The sequence below is a fragment of the Pan troglodytes genome, chromosome 5 (genome assembly GCF_028858775.2).
Source record: "Pan troglodytes isolate AG18354 chromosome 5, NHGRI_mPanTro3-v2.0_pri, whole genome shotgun sequence".
Taxonomy (NCBI): Eukaryota; Metazoa; Chordata; class Mammalia; order Primates; family Hominidae; genus Pan; species Pan troglodytes.
The window spans coordinates 139,154,108-139,177,166 of record NC_072403.2 but is presented as its reverse complement, the minus strand read 5'-3'; the positions used below and the strand labels follow the sequence as shown (position 1 = coordinate 139,177,166).

The following is a 23,059-nucleotide window of genomic DNA, read 5'->3' as shown; positions in this document are numbered from 1 at the left end:
TGTCTGCTAACACCGTTAAGTCTGCCATTTAATCCAGAGTGTTAGACTACTAATGAATATGGTAAGGAAAATATAAAATATTAATGGTATATGCTATTTGAGGAATTTTAAGTCTCACAGGCTTTAGTTTTATTTCCATACATATTTATTATATACACACTGCCTATAGATTCTGTTTAAATAATCTCTAAGAAAAAAATCAAACTTTTCTGAGCAGGTGATTAAGCTGAAAACAACCAGTTAAAACCACCACTTTTTAAGTGACCTTTGGTCACAAATGTCAAAATGTTTCCACACCCTTTCCACCCTCAAACAAGAGACAAACTGTTTTTGATAAACTCTAGTATTTATTAAATTATAAATTTTGTAATCAAAAAGAAAAATGCAGACCAAAAAAACCTCAAACTATAAGACTAAACAGCAAAGCCTATGGGAACGCCATGAAGTGTGTTACAAACATTCTGAAACATAAGTTACTGGCTGTTTTCATTTCCATTTCAATAACTTTACTATAAAATAGTTGTTATTCATCTATTTTGAAATCCCAAATTCACATCTATTCGTACATTAAATTATGTTTCCTGCTCATAATATCAAACATCTCACAGGTGCCAAATTTTAGTAATGGTCTTATGCCAATCCATGCAGAAAAATAAGACACAATGCAGGAGTCAGATGAGGACCATTAATGCACAGATAATACAAACACACTGGCCAAAAGAACTACAGAAGTTTTTAAAAAGTATAAAGTAAACAGACCTCAAGAAAACTGGGTTATTACTAAACAGCTCTCAACTATTAACACCCAAGTTCCTTACATTAAATAAATTTCTCAACAGAGACATGTTAGACATTTTAATTATGAGTCTATCCTTCCCATACCCCTTCCCACCCCAACTCCCAAAATGCACTACTAGGGATGAGTATAATGTTACGTGGGCAGAAATTTACAGGTAACCCTTTCAACCTTGAGCATGGAGCTGAAGACATTTTTATTTAAACTTCAGTTACTGTGCACTGTCCATCAGGCCTTCTAGATCTGACACTGACACTCACTGTTCCACCCCCTGCTACTGATCGATCAGTTCCCAATCGATCTGATCGATCGGGTACTGTCTGGTTTGCATTAGAAACCAAAAGTCTCTGTTGGGTCAAGGAGTGCTGTGCAACAACTGCAGATACATCCTCACTATCACTACTGGCATCTGATTCAGTTTCTTCAATGGAGGTGTCTGGTGCTGGTACCCTGCCTGAAGATGGTGATTCATGATCTTCTTCTCCTTCTCCCCTATGACTCCTTTCAGCTGTGTTGTCTCCACTGAGTTGTAAATGAGCAAAAGAGTCTTCCAGAGAAGTGCTTGCATCAGGGGATGGTGTTGCAGGGCTTGTTAACTGACCATCTACTGATGTTAGGGGCCTTACAGAAGACACTAGGGGCTGAACAGAAGCTCCACTCTGTGCTGATACACTGTCCGCTCCGTCAGCAGAGCTCTCTCTTGCTAGGTTTACGGTATTAGCATCACAGTCTAGCCTAAGTCCAGCTACTCCCTTCTTTGGTATATCTATTATATCTCGCTTAATCTTCCTGCGACGTCCATGTTCATTTCTCCTATATTGAACCATGTTTTCAAGATCAGCGACATACAGAAAGCCAGCAATTAACATTTCAGTGTTCTTTTTACCTTTGGAAAAAGCATCTTCCAGCTCTCTACTAGTGCGCTCATCGTACTGCCACCACCCATTTCTTCCTTCATAATACCATGCATATTCACCATTTCCTCTACTTGCTGCCTTGAGTTCTTCTGGTGACAACAAGGTTGGCTTGTCAAGGAAATCCTCGGGAATTTCTTGTCGACAAAGAGCACACCGCTTTCCAAGCCATGAAGCTCCTTTTACACATAGATAGCAGAAAACGTGCTTACAGGGCAGACTGACTGGATGAACACATGTTTGCAGACAAATGGCACATTCAGGGACGGTTAAAGAAGGTGCAGTATTAGAACAGGACTCGTTCGCTTTCCTGTTTGTAGGAAGCATGTTTATTGAATGATCAATTTCACCACAGCCAGCCATCCTAAGAAAAAATACATAAAATATTAAAGTCATGTTTTAATTCTTGCAATATCTTAATTTAACAATTATGAAAACTAACCACCTATGATGTGCATTATATGCAAGCCACATACTAGACAATGGGGATATGAAGATGAAAGTAGAGGAAAAACTCTCCAACCGATGAAAATTTTTTGTAAGCATTTACTTGTACATACCTTGGGAATGTATAAAAATTCCATCAGTGCACTTAACAGATCAGCCCTGGAGAAACACACTGAAGAACTATATAATGAAAAGCTGCATCCAGTGAGGGGAAAAGGATACCTTGAATCATGGCAGCTATTATACAGTGAAATGAATGCTAGACAAGAAATCTAAAAATCTGAGTTTTAGAGTCCTTTATTAATTATGTGCTCTTAGGCACTCAGTTAAACCATTAGTCTAAATTTCCTTACCTGCAAATCAGAGTTTACAAAGCTCAGGTAAAAATGGACAGAAAAAGTGCTTTGTAATCACTAAAGCTTCATAAAGGTAACAATCATATAAGACCAAAGGAGAAAATAACATGAATATTGAAGATCCCCTGAAGAGGAAGAAGAAAAAAGATTTGTCAAATTGGATGTATCTAGCTTAAACACTGACATAAAATTTATAATTTCTGCCTTATTGATTCAGATAAACATTTACTAAACACCTGCCGTGTTCCAGATACAATACTAAGTACTGATGGGTCTAAAGATAAATAAGACACACAACTACTCTGTTAAATAAGGAAACATACATGCAGATAATTACAATATGGCCTGATTCCTGCGTAATCAAAATGTGTTAACATACTTACTAAAATAACAGTAAGAGAGAGGTGAGAGGATGGACATAGGTTAGAAAGTTTAGTGTTCATTCAGAGGGGCTGGGCAGTGGAGCAGATTCCAGGCAGAAGCACATGCAAGACACTGAGTCAAATAGTCATACAAGCAATGGAAGAGCAGGAGATGAAGGTGTAAAGGTAATCAAAAGTTAAGTCATGAATGCCTTATTGTGTTATTGTGCCCTGCCAAGGAAACATCTAATTTTTTTCCCCATGGTAAAAAAAAAAAAAAAAAAAAAAAAAAAAAGACATTTTAAAAGGGGAGAAAATAATGGAGTAAACCACTGATAAGTAAAAAAGACTGAGAAATGAAGATGAAGATGTCAGAGATTGGAAGCTTAAAATGAATGACAATCTCTCTGCCAGCTAATTCTGCCATTCTAAATGGGTCAGTAGTTACAAAAGATATAGTCAACAAGAATGCTTACGCTCATCAAAAATTGAAAAACAATAATCCTAGGCTATCATCACAGCACATTCAATCTTAAAACAATCCTTTTTTTTCTTTTTACTGCCTTTTCTGTGTTCTTGGTTCCTCAATAGACAAGGCTCAAAAAGATGGCAATTTTCTAGTAAAGGAAGCAACACATTAAGTTTTTAAAAAGATGGCACATATCTAGTAAAGAAACCAACACAGTCTCAATGGAAGAACTGATCACTAAAATGTTTAATTTCCAAATTATTTTCAACTTTTAATAACATTTCCAATCAATTCCTTTACCAGAAATTCTAGGTTATAGACATCAAGAAAGTACAACTTTTTCCTAACCTATGGAAAGTTCTAAGTCAGGGGTGTCTAATCTTTTGGTTTCCCTGGGCCACACTGGAAGAAAAAGAATTGTCTTGGGCCACACATAAAATGCATTAACACTAATGATAGCTGATAAGCTAAAAAAAAAAAAAAATCACATAATGTTTTAAGAAAGCTTATGAAATTTGTGTTAGGCCGCATTCAAAGCCATCCTGGGCCACATGTGGCCCACAAGTTGGATAAGCTTGTTCTAAGTAAACCCTAATAGGACGTCTTAATATGTTAAGCACTATAAAAGCTTTCAAATATTTTGAGATAAACACTTGCCTTCAAAGATCTTGTAACCTGAAACAACAGTAAGTTACAAAAGAAGGCATATGTTTTTAAAATAGCCAATTAACATTCCCTGCCTATTTCCTCCCCTAAAAGAATTGGCTGTGCACACATTTTGTTAGGTTTTCAGAAACTTTCATCCCTTTCGATTTAGGTCAAAAAAGTTAGTTTCCATAAAATTCCTGAAAATCTTTTTGTTCCAAGTTCCATATTTATTTAAAGCTCCAATTAAGAAAAAGAAAACAAGAAAGTGATCCATTTACAAGTAATAATTTAAGAAAGATTCTACTCATGATTCTATTCATGAGACTAAATAGAAAAATGGGCTGATGACCACCATTACTTTGGAAAAACAACAGCAACATCTTCATATAAGAAGTCTACATCTTAAACCATCTAAGTACCTTATGAACAAAGGACAGGATCATCAACTGAAAACATAAATAAAAACAGAGTCTGGTAAAATGAAAACAAGACACCCAACATGTCACGTGGACCAATGCCATGCTTTTAAATACATAATTCCAAACCTATTGTATTTGCTTTAAGTAAAATGGGCCCAAGAAGTCAGTTTTCCATCACATACAGCTCGTTTATCTACAGAAAAAAAAGTTTTCAACCTAAAAACATTATCCTCCACCCTACTTGATTAATATTTTGCATGACTCTTACTCTTGCATTTATGAATAAACCAAAACACGTAATTTCAAAACTAAGAAAGCAATTACAATCATCCCAGGAGAAGGCATGAATTATAATAACATAATTGGAAAGGCAAAACAATCCTGTTTGTGCAGGTATTTTGGTTCCATCATCAGAATGAAGTGAAGTTGGACAAAGTTAATCTGCAAACAATGGACACCAGACAGCTAAATGGTCATTATTTCATCTGAAGCACTCTTAACTATCAATTTGCCATAGCAATTTATAAATTCTGATTCTGTTTAGCCCATCAAGTATACTGTTAGTCTATCACCAACTAACAAATGGGCAGAAAAACTTAGTGATATTTCTTATTTAATTCTGAATGAGGCACATGCAATAAGTAAGATAGAGATAAAATGTGTAACAAGATAGACACAAAGTAACCCCAAACTGCTAGTCTACCTATAAGACATACTTCAAGGCTTTTTAAAAAACCATTTTAATCTACCCTACACAGTCTCTGTTTTGCAGTTCCAATGATCTTAAAATAGGTGGGAGACTAAATGTATGCAGATGATCATACCAATATGTAAATAAGAAAGCTTTTCCCCTCCCTTTGTGTAGAGCAAGTATTAATGCTAATCAAGAGGTATTCCCTATCTCATAAATGTCTCAGAAAATTCTAATTTTGAAAAAGGGAATTTATTTCCAGTTTACTAAACTAAGAATTTAATACACAGAAATTTGGAGTGACGTTAGTCCAATTCTATTAATAAGTATAATACATCATTTACTTTCAAAGACGTTTTTACTGAATTCTTCATGTGATATTCCAACTTTTAAGTATAAATCCCCTTCTTCCAATAGATAAACCATGTGAAATATTTCTGCCAGACTAATAAGAGTCTATTAATACTAAGTTGTCTTCTCAAGAAGACAAAATATAGAGGGGTATGGGCAGAGTTAGTGGAAATCTCCAAGAACTCAGATTTCCTTGAAACTTCTTGGACAACTAGTCAAATGAAAGGCAAAATTATTATAAGCAAAAAAGATCTTTAGTATGTGTAGAATTCAAGAAATTTTTAGCTTGCAATAAAAACTCCAAATATTAAAAATCAGATTTTTAAAGTCTGAATTTAGAATCCAATTACAGACACACAAAAAGGGAACAATCCTACATATAATTTCAAGGGGCTTAAGGATTTCTATGAAGCTGGTCCACATATGAACCACTAATGAGACAAGAGGAGTTCACTGAAAGGTTTTACGTCAGGAAATAACAGCCAGTTTAGTAGCTTCCAGACCATTTGAACAGCAGGTTGGAGGAAAGTTTGGTAATGCAGGAGGAGGTATGGCGAAAGGGAAACTAGAATATCCAGGTAGTAATGCAAGTATAAGATAATTAGAGGGAGGGTGCTGATGTAAGTTTCCAACAATAGAATAGAAGAATGCTAAGGAAAAAGAAATGAAAGCATTTGGTTACTGATGGATGGTGACAGATTCACCAAAATTCAGAATTTGAGGAGAGTTCTGTCTCAGACATAATGATTTTATTAAGGTCTCCAGGTGGAGATAGGTAGATGACAGCTGAATTTACTAGTTTGATACTCCAAGAATAAATCTGAGCTGAAAAAAGTCTGGTGACTCACCAACACATACATGGTCCTTGGAGCCATGAAAATGAGTAAATGCCCAAATTAAACCTGTAGAGAGAGCAGTCAAAAGGGCCAACCACAGAATCTTGAATTACTCCAATATCTGTGAGGTAAAATAGCCAGGAAGGGGTGTAAGGAATGGTCAGAGAAGAACAGGAAATAAAGATAGACCACCACCACAAAAGCCAACAAGGGAGACATTCACAAAAAAGACTAATCAAGCAAGTTACTCTAAGTGACAAAAATTTCACCATACAATTCACTTTTGTGTGGTGCAAAAGTTGTGAACCCCACACACTTAATAGCTATTTTGATTTCCTAAACACCATCAATCCCAGTAAACTTTTACTCGGCCAAGACATCTTTCTTTCCCTATTCCCCAGAGACTATCATAAAACGTCTCCCTCCTGGTTTATCGATATACTAACACCTGTATCACTGAGAAATTAGGTAAGTCAAAAATAAATCCTGAAAATCTATCTTTACCTTTACCGTGTCTTATCATTATTCCTCCTGGCTCAATATGGGGTACTGCTACTTGTTTACAAAGCTAACCCCTCAACATCTAGTTAGTACTGTCCCCTAACTCCTCCAAGACTGATCAATACACTCTGTCCCTAAGTATCAAAATCAATTAAGATTGATTGTATGTTAAATAAATGTAAAATCTGGTAATATAGTAAGTACTAAATAAATGTTCATTCCCTGCACTTATTTTGAAGTCTCTTTCTCCTACCCTGCCTTCCCACATATTACTGTTCCCTGACTCCTCTAAAATGTGTTGATGATTAGGCAGCTGTTTCCCTCCTCATTCCCTTGGCTTGAAAAATATTTCCTAATTTTCTTTGACTGTTAAAATTCTACTCATTCTTTGAAGGCAAGGTGAAACTTATTCTGTTCATTCTGAACCCTTCAGATGAAATTAATCTCTTCCTCTGTTCAGTTTCAATAGCATCTTATTGTTACCTTAATATGGCATCTATTCCACTGTTTGTTAATTACATACATGTCTCATTTACTAGATCACAGTAAGTTCCTTGATGACCAGCACCTAGACTATCTGACCTATTAAGATTTTAAAAAATGTATACAGATAGATAAATGGACAGGATTAAATAAAATATATATTTTTAAAGACAAATGCTTATTAGTATCATTTTTCAATTATCAAATTTTCAATACTGAATAAAAATAATATGGTCATACTTTTAATAATAAATTAATTATTGTTAATACATATCATTACATGTAACCAGTATCATACTGGAAGAGTAGAAAGCAAGAGTTTTATGTCAAACTGGGAAAATGTGAAATAGCATCTACCAAGGTCACTCTTGCTCTAATAAGAAAAGCACTGTAATTAAAAGTCAATAAAATATTCACTACATTTTTCATGAATGACATCAAGTTGCATAGGGCTTACATGAATTTAGAAAACAGGAATATATTCATAGTGAAAAATGTTTCATCAATACGGTGAAGTTAAATATGGACAAATCCAAGGTAGTGTGTAACACTTTAAAGCATATCATGCAAAGATAAATGATGAAAGCACAACTAGTAAAACTGGGGATCAGAGTGAAGTGATATGAATAAAATGCAGTGATGTATTATTACATTAAAAAAATCAATTATGTAGAAATTCCTTTAATTTAGTGAAACAAGTTTTTAGTAACTAGAGTTTTTATAACCTAGTAGTCTGTCTTATTTACAAAAGCTAGTACTACTTGCCTAGCTTAATTATTTAAGAAAATTATTATGTAAAAAGAAGGTAGAACCCAGAGGACCTGGAGATCTATTTCAGCATTCTTTGAGCAACTCCTGTGTCTTCAGTTTTTCTTATAGAGACTTTTCCTTTTGAGGAGACTTGGAAATCTACATTAACGATAACTTAATGTAAATAAATTGTTAATAAAGCACCTATAAGTCAAAAGAAAATGCTCATTTAATATAATTAAAACTAAATATGACAGATACTCAATTTACCACACTTTAAACCAATCCATTTAATTTACTGCGGCACTGAAAAAAACCATGATGCTACACTTACATTTCTATTACAGATCCCACAGATGCCTGCCACAAAAATAAAGCATTTTCTTCACCAGCAGTCAGCCAGCTTACAGTATTTTCTCTTCCACTGCTGGTTCATTCTTTGTGCTGCAAAAGAAAAAATGAGTAATTAAGATCAAGAGAATCAGTTAATTATGTATAATCCTTTCACAAAATTCAGTGGAAAACTTTATCTTAAAAGTGGGAAAAATTAAAGACAAGATGCATGCTTTTACCACTGCTATTCAACATGACTGTAAGTTCTAGCAGAGCAAATTAGGGAAAAGAGATAAAGGCATACAGACGGGTAAGGAGGAAGTAAAACTATGTCTATCCTCTCTAGATAGATCTCATAGAATCCCCAAGAAAGCTAATAAACAAATTCAGCAAAGTTGCAGGTTACAAGTTTGACACACAAAAAAATCAGTTGTGTTCTGATACATCAGGAGACAACAATCCAAAAAAGAAATCAAGAAAATAGTTCATTCATAAAGTAACTAAGGGAATAAAATAGCCAGGAATCAACTTAACCCAGGAGGTGAAGGACTTGTACACAGAAAACTATAAAGCATTACTGAAAGAAATTAAAGAAGAGCTAAGTAAATAGACAAGTGATGTATGGATTGGAAGACTTAACATATTAAAATGACAATACTACCCAAAGTGATCTACAGATTCAACATAATTCCTATCACAATTCCAACGACCTTTTTTGCAGAAATGGAAAAGCAATCCTCAAATTCATATGGAATTGCAAAGGACCCTAAGTAACCCAAACAATCTTGAAAAATCCAATGTCAAAACTTACTACAAAGCTAAGGTAACAAGACAGTTTGGTGCTGGCATAGGATAGATAAATACACCAATGATATAGAATTGAGAGTCCAGAAATAAACTCATACATCAATAGCCAACTGATTTTCCAAAAGGGTGTCAAGTCTACTCAATGGGGGAAAACAGGCACCTCTAACTAATGTTGTTGGGACAACTGGATTTCCACATGCAAAATAATTAAGCTGGACCTCTACCGTATACTATATATAAAAGTTAACTCAGAATGAATCAATAACCTAAATATGAGAAATAAAACCATAAAACTCTTAATAGAAAACACAGGAGCAAATCTTCATGGCCTTAGATTTGCAATGGATTCCTAGATATGACATCAAAAGCATGAGAAACATAGGAAATAAATTGGGCTTTATATAAGTTTAAAATTTTTGTGCATCAAAAGACACTGTTAAGAAAATAAAAAGACAAACTGCAGAATGGGAGAGTATCTTGGTAAATCATGTATCTGATAAAGGTTTAATATCCAGAATATGTAAAGAACTACAGCTCAACAACAAAGACAAACCAATTAAAAAGTGAGCAAAAAATGAGTAAAGAACTTAAAGAAGATATACAAATGGCCAATAAACACACAAAAAGATCCTTAACATTATTAGTAATTAGGGAAATGTAAATCAAAATCACAATGATACATCTATAAGGAGGCTACAACTTTTTTAAAGGGAAAAATAATAAGTGTTGGTGAGGATGTAGACAAATAGGACCTTTGAAAACTGCTGGTAGGAAGGTAAAAGGGTGTAGCTGCTGTGAATAATAATTTGTTGCTTCCTCAAAAAGCTAACACAGCAATGCCACTCCCAGGGATATAGCAATAGAATTGAAGAGGTTCTAAGATACTTGTATGCCAATATTCACTGCGGAAATATTAGGCAAAAGGTGGACACAATTCAAGTATCTACCAACAGATGAATGGATAAACAAAATGTGGTCTATAAATACAACAGTACATTATTCAGTAATAAAAAGAAATATGTGCTACAATATAGATGAACCTTGAAAACATACTAATAAGCCACATACAGAAAAGTATTGTATGATTCCACTTACATGAAATATCAAGAATAGGCAAATTCATAGAAGCAGAAGGTATCAGAAGTTACCAGAGACTGAAGGAAGGAAAGTGGAGAGTTATTGCCTAATGGGCACAGAGTTTCTGTTTGTAATGCTAAAAAAAAGTTGTGGAAAATCTATAATGGTGATAGTTGCATAACACTGTAAATGAAATTAACTACATGGAATTGTACTCTTAAAAACCTGTACCATCTCAGTCATTAATCTTCTTTCTTCTCATTTAGTATTTCCATCTCCACTTCACCATGTCCACTACAGGACGCACATCATATTACACAGAATAATCAAGAACACATGATAACTAAAGAAATGATAGATCTCACAGAGACTTGAATCTTCTTTTATTTCCATGTGGCTCTCATACTATGGGCATCTATCTCCCTTAAGATACTATGGGTATCTTAAGATTCTAGTGTTTAAAGAAACATTCTTAATGCCATTATGTGGCCTCTAAATACAAGCTGACTTATCCTACCAAATGTTTAACAGAACAAACTATTTGTTTTAAAATCAGAGAACTTTAAAAAGTAACTGACTGTGATGGTTAATACCGAGTGTCAACTTGATTGGATTGAAGGATACAAAGTATTGATCCTGGGTGTGTCTGTGAGGGTGTTGCCAAGAGATTAACATTTGAGTCAGTGGGCTGGGCAAGGCAGACTCACCCTTAATCTGGTGGGCACAATCTTAATCAGCTGCCAGCGAATATAAAGCGGGCAGAAAAATGTGAAAAAGAGAGATGGGCCTAGCCTCCCAGCCTGCATCTTTCTCCTGTACTGGATGCTTCCTGCCCTCGAACATCGGACTCCAAGTTCTTCAGTTTTGGGACTCGGACTAGCTCTCCTTGCTCCTTGCAGACAGCCTGTTGTGGGACTTTGTGATCGTGTAAGCTAATACTTAATAAACTCATATATATATTCTATTAGTTCTGTCCCTCTAGAGAACACTGCCTAATATACTGACTAAACAAGGTTTCTAAGTAACCTTTTTGTTTTACTCTGACTTTAGATGAAATGGACTCCACTATTTTGACTTTCCTCTCAACCCTTTCACCAACTTCAAGGAGCCTACAACTTCAATGGCATCAAAGAAGGCTATGTTCATTTCCTTGCTGCAGCCTACGCCAAACAGAAAACTGCACATTTTCATACACTCCCTATATATAGGACAGGAGGAGACAATTTACTGCTCCAACATCATTACTTTTTCTTTCAAGTCTCTATCACACTGACTTTAACATACCCCATAATCCCCTAAAACTGCTCTCTCCCCACCTGTAAGGGATTAATGTCATCTTTTCACTACTGATCATCCTCTTCATCCTAACTCCTGACATGACTATCAGCCTATTTAAATAGCCTTGAAAATGAACCATCCAACACCTATTGCACAGGTTCTTAAACTTGTCCCAACTTCTATTCATCAGAATCATTGAAATTGCTTGTTAGAAATACATATTCTCAGCCCCTTTCCTTAGAAATTCTAGGCCAGTAGACATAGGTTTAAACCTAGGAATCTCACCCCAGGTGGCACTCATGCCTTAGTCCTTCAAATACAATCCGAGAAACACCATCCTCAATTTTCAGTTCCTTAAATCCTAAATTTGAAGAAATTAATCTACTCTCCAGCAACCAAATATTATAATCACATTTAAAGCTCGTTGTCACCTAAACTGCTGCCTCTCTGAAATCTTAATCCGACTCTCAGATCACAAGCTCTGGTTCTTCCAGCCTACTCATTCCCACACCTGCTCTTCAATTTCATGGGGACCTACCATCTCTTGACCATCTCCTTTCCTTTATCCAGTTCCTGATCTCATTTCCTTTCCTGCCCATTCTGGAACCCAATCTTTTTTACTTCTTAACAGAACCCTTGGCCCCCTCATATCTTTATCTCATATACACACATTTTACAAACCCCCATTTCTGCATAATTCTTACAATATGACATCTCAGGTTTCATGCCTTAACTACTTTGTGTTCATGGAGAAAAAGAGAAAGTCCTTTCTCTCACCACACAGCCCCCTGCTCCCCCACCCCAACCAACCACACCATAAATTCTGTCAACTTTTATTCCTAATCCCTTTGGAATCTATCCTGTACTCTCTACCCATTGCTAGTGCCCTAGTTTAAACCTATGTAACTCTCACCTGGACTACTGTTCAGCCTGATTATCTTGTGTCAGTATCACCCTCATTTATTAAGCCTTTGAGTGAGATTCTCTCTCTCACACACACACACACACACACACACACTCACTCTACAGTCTGTTTCCCAGGCTAGAATGCTGTGGCATGATCATAGCTCACTACAACCTCAAACTGCTTGGCTCAAGCGATCCTCCCATCTCAGCCTCCCAAGTAGCTAGGACTGACTGATATATTTAAAAGGCAAAATGGACCAGGTTTCTTCCATATGTGAAGCACAATATTGGGTCCTCAGCCTACACAATAAAGACAAAGCTCCTTAGGACAACATTAAAAGGTTTTAAAGATCTAAACTGTAAATAACTAGTCTCTAGTCTTATCTTCAACAACCACCCATAGATTAATAATCTAGTTGTATAAAATTACTCATAGTCCTGCAAACCTCCCTTTGTAGCTCTGTATTTCCTCCTGCCTGGTACAATCTATTCCCTTTTACAGCTTATGAATGCCTATTTGTTCTTTAATATATTACACAGAAATGGTTCTCTCTACCATTTTCTCTGACTACCTCCAGAAAATTAACTGTTCTCTCCTCTATATTTTGTATGTTTTTCTATTACTGAATTTATCACATGCACTAATTTCAATTCATTTGTGAAGTCTGACTCTTCTGTGAAATCATGAATCCCCTGAAGATAGGGAGCTTTTTATATCTTTAAATAGCTAGTAAATTGTCAATCAATTTTTGTTGAACTGATATTTTTTGGATGAATGAAAAATCAACTCCCAAAAGTAACTATTGTGAGGAACAGAATATCAAAGGATTAGATTTATTCAAATAACACAACACTTGAATTCTAATTGTGAACTCAAGCTGGAATCTGTAAGATACATAAAAATATCTAAGTTCTAATCCTTGCTTTATATAACTTAAAATCTAAAGGAGTTCCTACATTTACAAATATAAAATTCAACCCATCTTTGTATGTTTTGGCAAGCAAATCATTTACCCAGCTATTGTTCATTGTCAATGAATTCTCCAAAATGGAGATAAAAATCTAAGCATAAACCAAGATGGGTTTCTGAACAGTCAAAACAGCTTCACAAAGCTCTTTCCCCAATAAAGCTTATGATTCTTCACTAGGATGACCACATAGGTCAGCCCAGCATCTGTCCAGTTTGCCCTTGGTCTCCCAACAAGTGTTCCAGTTCAGAAAAATTATACAGACATTCTACCCTTTACCCATCACAAAGGTTTTCGGACCATCACTCAAAAGTCAATTTGCTCTTACTTTACCCACAATTCTTTTGTTTTAAGAGACAGCGTCTGTTAACCAGGCAGGAGTCCAGTGGTATGATTGCAGGTAACTTAAACCTCAAACTCCTGGCTTCATGTGATGCTCCTACCACAGGCTCCCAAAGTGTTGGGATTACAGGTGAGGGCCACCATGCCCAGCCTTTACCCACAATTCTAACTTGAGGTTTTTTGGTCCACAAAGTCCTGCTGAGTGTTGCTGTTGGTCATTAGCACTGCCTATCCTTCGCTATCTTACAAGTCTTTTAAGATGTACCAATCCATCCTTCTCAGAACCTAATTGATTGAATGTTAAAACCTCTAGTGTGAAGATTCAATTAAAACATTTCTTCTAAAAATTTCGTTTAATCACTATTTGTACTTTAATAATTGAGATGTGTAGAAGGTACCATTTTATTCCTAAGAAATACACAAAAAATGTCCTTGTTTCTAATTCTCCTTATCTCCTGAATGCATTTACACATTATCTGTAACCAATCTAATTTATTCCTCTCTATTCACTTACTTTACTTAGGTCTTATCCATAAATATTTTATCTCCGAAACAAAAGTTGATTCTTAAAGGAATCTAAGTTAACTGAAACAAAGCAGCTTCAAAATAAGTACAAAAAAATCCTCTAAAGAACCCATATTTGAACACCCAAATAAGCTGTGATCTTTCCTATAAAACTATTTCACATAGCTGAAATAAAGCTATAGCCACAAATATTAAAGTAAAAGCTTTGCTACATATCCACTAGAACAAAGGTACTAAAAAAAAAATCTGGTTAATTCAAGGAGATGCATTCTCTCATTCTGCTTTCCTTATTTGAAGACTAATGATTAAATTCAAGTAACTTATCAATAGCAAAATTATTTGAAAAAGCCCCTTATAAAGAAAACACACACACACACAAACCCAGGAGCAGAGAACTATTTACTTAATAGTACTGAAATAACAGCAAAGTATCTATGAATAATGACTTTCCATCAATATAAACTTTCTCCTTCAACAGAAAGAACATCCTTGCCCTCATTACACTCCTCTAGTCCAGTTATGTTTAGCAGTAAACAAAAGAATGTATCAGTGCCCATAACTCACATTCCAGTATCTTTCTTTACATTAATGCCATTTTCAAAAGAACACAGCCAAAGACGTATTTATTTAGCCTATTTCTTCAATTTTTTTTTTTTAAATTCTGGCCTGAAGTCATTTCTAGGATTCCTTTAGAAATGGCTTTCTCTAATTTTCAAAATATTGATGATTTCATTTCTTTATTAAAGATCTTTGACGATAACCTCATACAGCTGACCTTTCAACAACACAGGTTGGAAATGAACAAGTTGACTTATATACGTACAGTTTTTTCAATAAATATGTTGGAAAATTTTTTGGAGATTTGTGACAATTTGAAAAAACTTGCAGATGAATCATGTAGTCTTGAAACATCAAAAAAAGGAAAAGAAAAAATTAGGTATATTATGAATGCATAAAACATATAGTCTATCATTTAGTATTATAAAATATAGAGAAATTATAAGAAGTTAAAGTGTATCAAAACTTAGTAAACACAGACACATATGGTGCCGCTTGAGGTGGTACAAGAAATTTAAACAAATGTAAAGATGCAGTATGAATCATAGCTGTATAAAATTAATTGTAGTACATACTGTAATAATTTCCTGTTGCTATTATGAATTTCCACTTAAAATGCTGTGGACACTAATCATCTCTGCATGTACTGGAGTAAAACGTAATCTCTTGTTCTTGTGTATTTTTCATCATGTTTAGTACAATACCATAAACCTTGAATAACACCATGGGACCCATGTGAAGTGCCACTAGTGATGCTAGAAGTGCTCCCAAGAAGCCAAGAAAAGTCATGCCATTACAAGAAGTTAAATTACTTGGTACACACCCTAGATGGGTCTGCAGCTGCAGTTACCCATCATTTCAGACAGACACCTTATAAACAGGTAACATAAACACAGTATCGATAAATGCAGTACTGTAAATGTATTTTTTCTTCCTTAGGAATTTATTTTCCTTTAGCTTATTGTAAGAATATAGTATGTAATGCATATAACAAACAACGTGTTAACTGACTTTACAGTAGGCTATTAGTAGTTAAATTTTGGGGAAGTCAAAACTTATACTCAGATTTTCAATTGTGCAAGGGGTTGGCACCCTTAACCCCATGTTGCTCAAGGGTCAATTGTACTGCCCTCTTATTGTCTTTGAGCATTCTTTTATTTCACCTCTAATTATGCATTATCTTTCAAAAATACATTTGTGTAGAACAACATAACCAGGTTCTTCTTGGCTGAGATTTAACCATCTTACGCAACCAATAAAAGTTTCTCCAGATAAAAGCAGACAAAAAACTTAACAGATGTAAACAGGAATCCTACAGCAGCCCTAAGAGTCCACAGTTCATATAATTTTAGTAAATCTTGCATGCTTTGGTGACTTTTTCAATTTCTATATCCTCATGAATAATTTTTTCAAAGTGCAGACTAACTGGATAAACGCTGGGGAAGGAAAATGAATTAAAACTAACATAATGCTCTAGATCCTAGCTATACAAACAAACTGGGATTCCCAACTAGTACTATCAGCACTACCTGGGAGCTCTTCACAAATGAAAATCCTAAGTGCCACCCTAGACCTACAGAACCAGATCTCCAAGTGATTCGCATATATTAGTTAGTGAAACACTACCAAATCCATATGTCACTGAATCCTCAAAACAACCCTGTGAAATATGACTATACCTATTTCACAAATGAGGAAGCCTAAGCTCAGGAAGTTAAATGACTTACCCAAAGTCAAAGCCATCAATATTGGGAGATGCGATTCAAATTCAAATTTACCTTTAAAAATATCTTTCTACAATGTATTGTCTCTCACAGAAAAGGTCACGTATTATCTAATAGAAATATGATGCAAGCCACGTATGCAATTTCAAATTTTCTATTAGCCACATTAATAATAAAAAGAGGCGGGGCATGGTGCCTCACATCTGTAATCCCAGCACTTTGTGGGTAGTGACACAGGAGGATGGCTTGAGCCTAGGAGTTATAGACCAGCCTGGGCAAGATGGTGAGACCCTCATTTCTACAAAAATAATAATAGAAAGAAACAGGTAAAATTAATTTCAATAATATATTTTATTTAATCCAACGTTTCTACATTACTGCTTCAGTATGTTTCAATATAAATTGTTAATGTAATATTTTAAGTTCTTGGGTAAGCGTATGCATACTCTTTGAAATCCAGTGTGTATTTTACACTTACAGCACAACTTAATTCAGACTGGATACATGTCAAGTGCTCAATAACTCCATGTGGCTAGTGGCTACTTTACTGGGCAATGCTGGTCTAGAATGTCTTGCATATTAATCTTGTTAAATACAAAACTGACAAGTCACTACAGGAATTGTTTAATAGAGACAATGAATTCAATGTTAATTTACCTAGACTTTTGCCGAAGACAGATTAAAAAAGAAAACTGCATATTCTGTTATAATCAAAGTTAATGGGTTTAGGTAGCCCCAATTCTGCCAAACTGACCCATCACCTATTAACTCTGAGAATTTATACAGTTGACCCTTGAACAATGTGAGGAGTTAAGAGTGTCTACCCCCTGCGCAGTCAAAATTCCATGTAAACTTTTGAGTTTCCAAAAACTTAACTACTAATAGCCTACTATTGCCTGGAAGCTTTACTGATAACTTAAACAGTGGATTAATATATGTTTTGTATGTTGTATTATATATTGTTTTCTTGCAATAAACTAAAAAAAAGAAAACATTATTTAAAAAATCGTAAGAAGGCCAGGTGCGGTGGCTCACGCCTGTAATCTCAGCACTTTGGGAAGCTGAGGCAGGAAGATCATGAGGTCAAGAGATCAATACCATCCTGGCCAACATGGTGAAACCCCGTCTCTACTAAAAATACAAAAATTAGCTGGGCATGGCGGCGCACACCTGTAGTCCCAGTTAATTGGGAGGCTGAGGCAGGAGAATCTCTTGAATCTGGGAGGTGGAGGTTGCAGTGAGCCAAGATCGCACCACTGCACTCCAGCCTAATGACAGAGCGAGACTCCATCTCAAAAAAAAAAAAAAAAAAAAAAAATCATAAGGAAGAAAAATATGTTTACATTCATTAAGTAGAAATGGATCATCATAAAGGTCTTCATCTTTTTTAGGAGAAGGAGAAAGAAACATTGGTTTTGCTCTCTCAGGGGTGGCAGGGGCAGAAAAAAAAAGTATTGTATAAGTGGAAATACACGGTTCAAACCTTTGTTCAATGGTCAACTATAATTTCAACTGGGCACAAAATAGGGCATACATGTAATACTTATAACAGTCATGTGAAGAAGCCCTCAGAAAACTCCCACATTATTTGAAACCAAAGATTTTTTTCAAGTTGGAGGAGAAGGGATGCTTTTATTTTAACCAACAGGGGGATGTAAAACAGAACAGTATGATTTCAACTACAGGCCAGAATTAATTTGCCAAACATAACTCAAACATACATAATTCCTACTGGAATGAATGACCTGTAAATTTTACACCAAACTTAATATGATGATGTATGAAGAAGGTAACATAAAAAAAAGAAAAAGTCTAAAACCAAATTAGAAACTTTGCCCCTAACAATTCTGGAGGAAAAAAACAGTGACAGGTAAAACTTAAAAATACACAAAGGGGTTTAGGGATTATCAATGAATTTAAATCTTGACCCATTCAAATAAGTGAAAAATAAATACAACTCAAAATGAAGTAATATTGTACCATTTATAATTTGTAACAACTCAAAATACTCATACTCCCACTTTTCAAGTCAGTCACAAGATCAAAGTCAAGAGTTTTTTTCAGGTAACAGATTCAAGCAAGCGATTATCTTTAATCAAAGAAAAAGATGAGCATATAACATCAATATAAATACATATAAAAACAAAGACAAATATCAATTATAAATATTTGAAGACTTACTGTATTTTTCCAATTATTAACAGCTAATGTTTAATAAGATTTTTGCCATTTATTCAAAATACACAAAACAGTAAATGTTCTACATGAAATCACTCAGTGACAGAAAGAAAAAATACTTGAAATGTTCCAACTTTTGGTACACAACTCAAAAAAAATTATATATACATAAAAGGAGTAGATAAATCAGGTGTGAGTTAGCAGACACATCTTAGTATTTTTTTATAAACCAGTCACAAATTGAGAGATGTAACTAAATGCCCTAATGTCTCAATTTTTAGCCCTCATCATCTCCTGCTAAAAATTAGCTAAGAAAAAGCATAGGTCATACTTGGAAACTTCAGACAAAACTCATTTCAACTAAATGGGGTCTGATACTTTAAAGAATCATTTCCCTTTAAGACGTTACTATGTGGCAGTCTACTTACTGCCTTCACAATCTTTATACTAGCGCATTAAACCCTTTAATTTTTCTCAAAACAACAAAAAAGTGAGCTTTGCATTTTATTTCAAAACATGAGATGTAAAAGTGAACAAATATTGTCTTTTAATCATATCACACACAGATGTTTCTTAGCCAGCAACCATTTCATAAATAAGAAAGCTCTTTGGCAAATTATCTGTGTGACCTTGGTCAAGTCATAACCCCCAGTCTTTTGTTATCTCATCCTACTCTATAATTCTGTAATTCTAAGTTCTAAATGCTTTAATTAGCAGTCCGTTAACAACATTTTGGATTTGAATTAACCCAAAAGGTAATACGCCATGAAAACTAAAGATAGTCCGTAAGTAAGCACAGGTGGTTGTAGCCGAGTGTTACATAAATTAGTTTCTATATCCACAAAGATGTTGTTTCACAAATTCAGATTCCTCAGGCACAAGGCAACCAAGAGAATGGAAAAGGCTCAGTACCTTCTATTACTAACACGGGAGAAAAATACGCATTCGAATTCCCAACTGTCAGTGCTGTTAGATGTTTCCTGGTAGTATATGGTTAACATATAAAATAATATTCTTTAAAAAGATCGATATTGTGAAAACAAAAGATTTAATATCCTTTTCTTCTTTTGACTCAAAATATCGTTTTGGATCCTTTAAAAAAAAAAAAGTCTGTTCCTTTCCTCTGACAATTTAGGTTGGTGGAGACTGAAACAAAACACTTTGTAAGTTGACATCTCCTTTTAAAAAAAGTTATTTCTTTTTTCTTCTCTTGTCTAAAAGACCAGCTATTTGGAGAGAGTTTTCCTGATAATTATAATTCTACCAAGTTCTGAACAACCAGCGAAGAAAAAAATATTTAAATGTATTTCCATTCTGCCCACATGATACACTGGCTCATTTGAGACATAAATTCTAAATGAAAGATTGGGCTGAACAACATCCTCCACTTTAAGATATACAAGGCACCAAAACAAACACATCCAAAATCTATTTTTAGAGTGGTGTTCACTCTTCCGGTTTTCTCTTTAAAACGAGATTTAGTTGACCTATTTTCATGTGTTTTTAGGGCACCCAGACACTCTATACAAACAATATTTGCTAGTCATAAAACAGCAATGCCAAAATCACAAATCCTGTTATTTGTGTGGGACATTTTCTCCACGTGTCCTTACGTGCCATGTCTTTGAAAAGTCTAAATATAGATTCACTGACTAAAATGTCCTAAGTCTTCCAAATTCTATAATTATATACTGGATTGAATGCCAATATTATACGTTCACATCCCATTTGAAAAGTACACACACGAGATGGGGGTGATGTGCCCACTACCTGAAATGCCAATCATACAAAGAACAAAGCGTTCCCTATCATCTTTGGGCTTTCTTCTCTCCTCAGTTCTACACTGTTTCGATATTACAAAAATATTACTTAAACAAAATGTTCAAAACTTGAGAAATAAGTGCTCACTAAAATGGCACTTAGAGAAAAGAAATTAAAACATATACCAAAATGATTAACGAGAAAAGATTCTAGTTGCCAGGATGTGTGTGTAAACTTACAGTCCTGTAGGTTTTACCTGTGGAGAGGACGGTTCCGTCTCCACTCTTAAAACAATTCTACATTCTTTAGAAGCCTTCGCAAAATAAATAGCGACAACAATGGAAGACCCACACTCCTTCAGACGGGATGGAGGGTAGGAAGAGAACTCCCCACCCAACAATCAGAACAAAGCAACAGCCTCAGCTTTTAAGATGCAGAGGGTTTGGAGGCTCAAGGGATATTCTGAGATCTCTTAATTGTTCCGATGCTTCAACAGCCGTCAAAAACAACTAAGAATATGCAGCGCTGGGCTTCGCTAGGACAAGGTGCAGGGATTGCTCTCTTCGTTTTAGGCAAGACCGAGACACTGAGCAGGAGGAAGAGCGAGAGAAGAGAAAGCAGCAGCCAGAGACACTCCGGGAAAAGGCAAAAATGCAGACTGTACGCCCTGGCTTCGATCTGACCCAAGGCCCAAACTGTCTGACCCCACACGGGAAAACATGGAGCAGGCTACCGCCGAAAAACCATCTCCGCCCCTACACCTCGAGGCCAGAAGGTCCCCGGGTAAAGGCCTGAAACCACGGCCCAGAGGGGAGGAGAGGGACCCGCCTGCCACCCGAGGCAGCGAAGCGGGCTCAGGCGGAAGAGGCTGCGCAGTAATGGCCGCTGCTCCGCCCCTCGCACCCAGACCGAGACCAGCTCCGGCCGTCACCCAGGGCAGGGGCTGCGGCGCCCTCGGGCAGCGCAGGGGCTGTCACGGTCGTCTTGCCTGCCCGAGCAGCCAAGGCGGGGGTGGCGGAAAGGGCTGAACTGTCCCATCCCGCCTCTGCGCGGACAGCCGGGGCCGCGCCAGCCCAAGGGCGTCCATCTACGTACCGGCCCCTGACCCCGCCGCCGCCCCTCTCAGGCCCCGAGCGCAAGGCCGACCCGGAGTACGTTGCGACTGGAGGTGACACCGCCAGCTATGCCTCCTCTCCCCGAGTGAGGATCCTAGAGTGGCCGGCGTTCACCCTGCTCCCCCGAGAGGGCCTCGCTCCGACTCCCACCTCTCCGGCCACAGCTGCGGCCACCTCGCAGTCTTTTCTCTCTGGCCTCGGAGCCCGCAGCTGCCGGGAACGCGCGCGGCCGTCACGTGACCACCCGGCGCGTCGCGGAGGAGGGGCCGCGCCGCGCCGCGCACCCGCACCCGCACCGGCGAGCTCGCTCCGGCGCCTCATCGTTCTGCCCCTGTCTCGCGCCGCTGCCTGCCGGTACTCTCTTGCCTGTGGGGAGCGGCGACTTCGCTGCTTGCATTCTTCTGGCTTCTTTAGAGTGTGCTTGCTTTGTATTAGGGCCCAGAGGCTCTGAAAGAATGCAGTTCCAGCAGAAAGAGATTTGGGGTGGAGGAAGTAAAACGTGTGTAGGACCGGCAGGTGGTGCTGCTCAAAAATCCAGCTTTGCTATCCCGGGGAAGCTCTGGGGCGCCTAGCTGAGTTTCGGCTTAAAGATCCCTTAGCAAAAGTACTGCTTCTTCCCTTTCAAGAAAAAATATGGGGAGTAGGGGGACGGAGGGGAGAGAGTACTGTAGGACTTTCCAATTTGTTCTCCTTTTTAATGGTTGAGCAATTTAATCGGGGAAAAAATGAGTATTAGTTTTCTTTGGAAACCCCCCTTTTTTTAAAAAAACAGAATAGTGCCTGAGAAACTGAAGAAAGAAATTAATCTGCATGATAATCTAAAATTAAAGAGGTTATTTTGATCGCAAGCCTGTGGTTTTAAACATCAGAACTCTAGCAGTAATTCACCATTTTAGCATGTACATTTCCTTTTTCAGAACTGATTAAATTTTCCTAATTTGTAGGAAAATAAAGAGGGTGGAAGAGCAGACCTTTTATCTTTGGAAGAGTATGTATTTCAACATTCTATGACAGCGTCTTCTCATTTGCATTAGTGTTGCATTTTGGGATTTCATTAACTGTTTGATTCAGGATTGGAAGTTTTCAGTGTCCTTATAGGTACAGAAATGTATATGTTTTCTGTTATTCCTCTGAAATCAGTTTATTTCAGGGTTCTCATTCATATATATCAATATGTAACCCAGTCTCTTGAAGGGTGCATCTAGTTCAGTGATGCTTGCCCGTGTATGCAATACTGTTCTATACATGTAGAAATATTGAAGTGTATATCCTTTAATTTTAAGCTAGTTTTCTATCTTTATCTTATTAGCCACTCAGTTTTGTCCCTCTATCCTACACAGCCCATGAACAGAGAATAGCTAAAATTTGATATGTACTCGAAGGTTCCAGTTTGAAGAGGTAATGCTAATATTAACTAACAATGTACCAGGTGTTGCTCTAAGTGCTTTATTCATATATACCCAC

At 36.5% G+C, this 23,059-nt stretch overlaps 1 protein-coding gene across 11 annotated transcripts; it reads right to left on the bottom strand.

Annotated features, from left to right (window-relative positions):
* Nucleotides 1-327: 327 nt before the first annotated feature.
* Nucleotides 328-22,123, bottom strand: RNF146 (ring finger protein 146). Of its 11 annotated transcripts, none has more exons than XM_063813446.1 (6): nucleotides 21,746-21,878; nucleotides 8,358-8,467; nucleotides 8,095-8,182; nucleotides 6,302-6,410; nucleotides 2,511-2,638; nucleotides 328-2,074 (listed from the first exon to the last, which is right to left on the bottom strand). In XM_063813446.1, exon 6 carries the CDS (start codon nucleotides 2,071-2,073, stop codon nucleotides 997-999), a length of 1,077 nt encoding a protein of 358 aa, XP_063669516.1. In that variant the 5' UTR covers nucleotide 2,074; nucleotides 2,511-2,638; nucleotides 6,302-6,410; nucleotides 8,095-8,182; nucleotides 8,358-8,467; nucleotides 21,746-21,878; the 3' UTR covers nucleotides 328-996. The 11 variants fall into 11 exon arrangements, with proteins under 11 accessions (XP_063669516.1, XP_063669512.1, XP_063669517.1 ...); XM_063813442.1 differs by lacking the exon at nucleotides 21,746-21,878 and adding an exon at nucleotides 21,576-21,714; XM_063813447.1 differs by lacking the exon at nucleotides 6,302-6,410.
* Nucleotides 22,124-23,059: the final 936 nt, after the last annotated feature.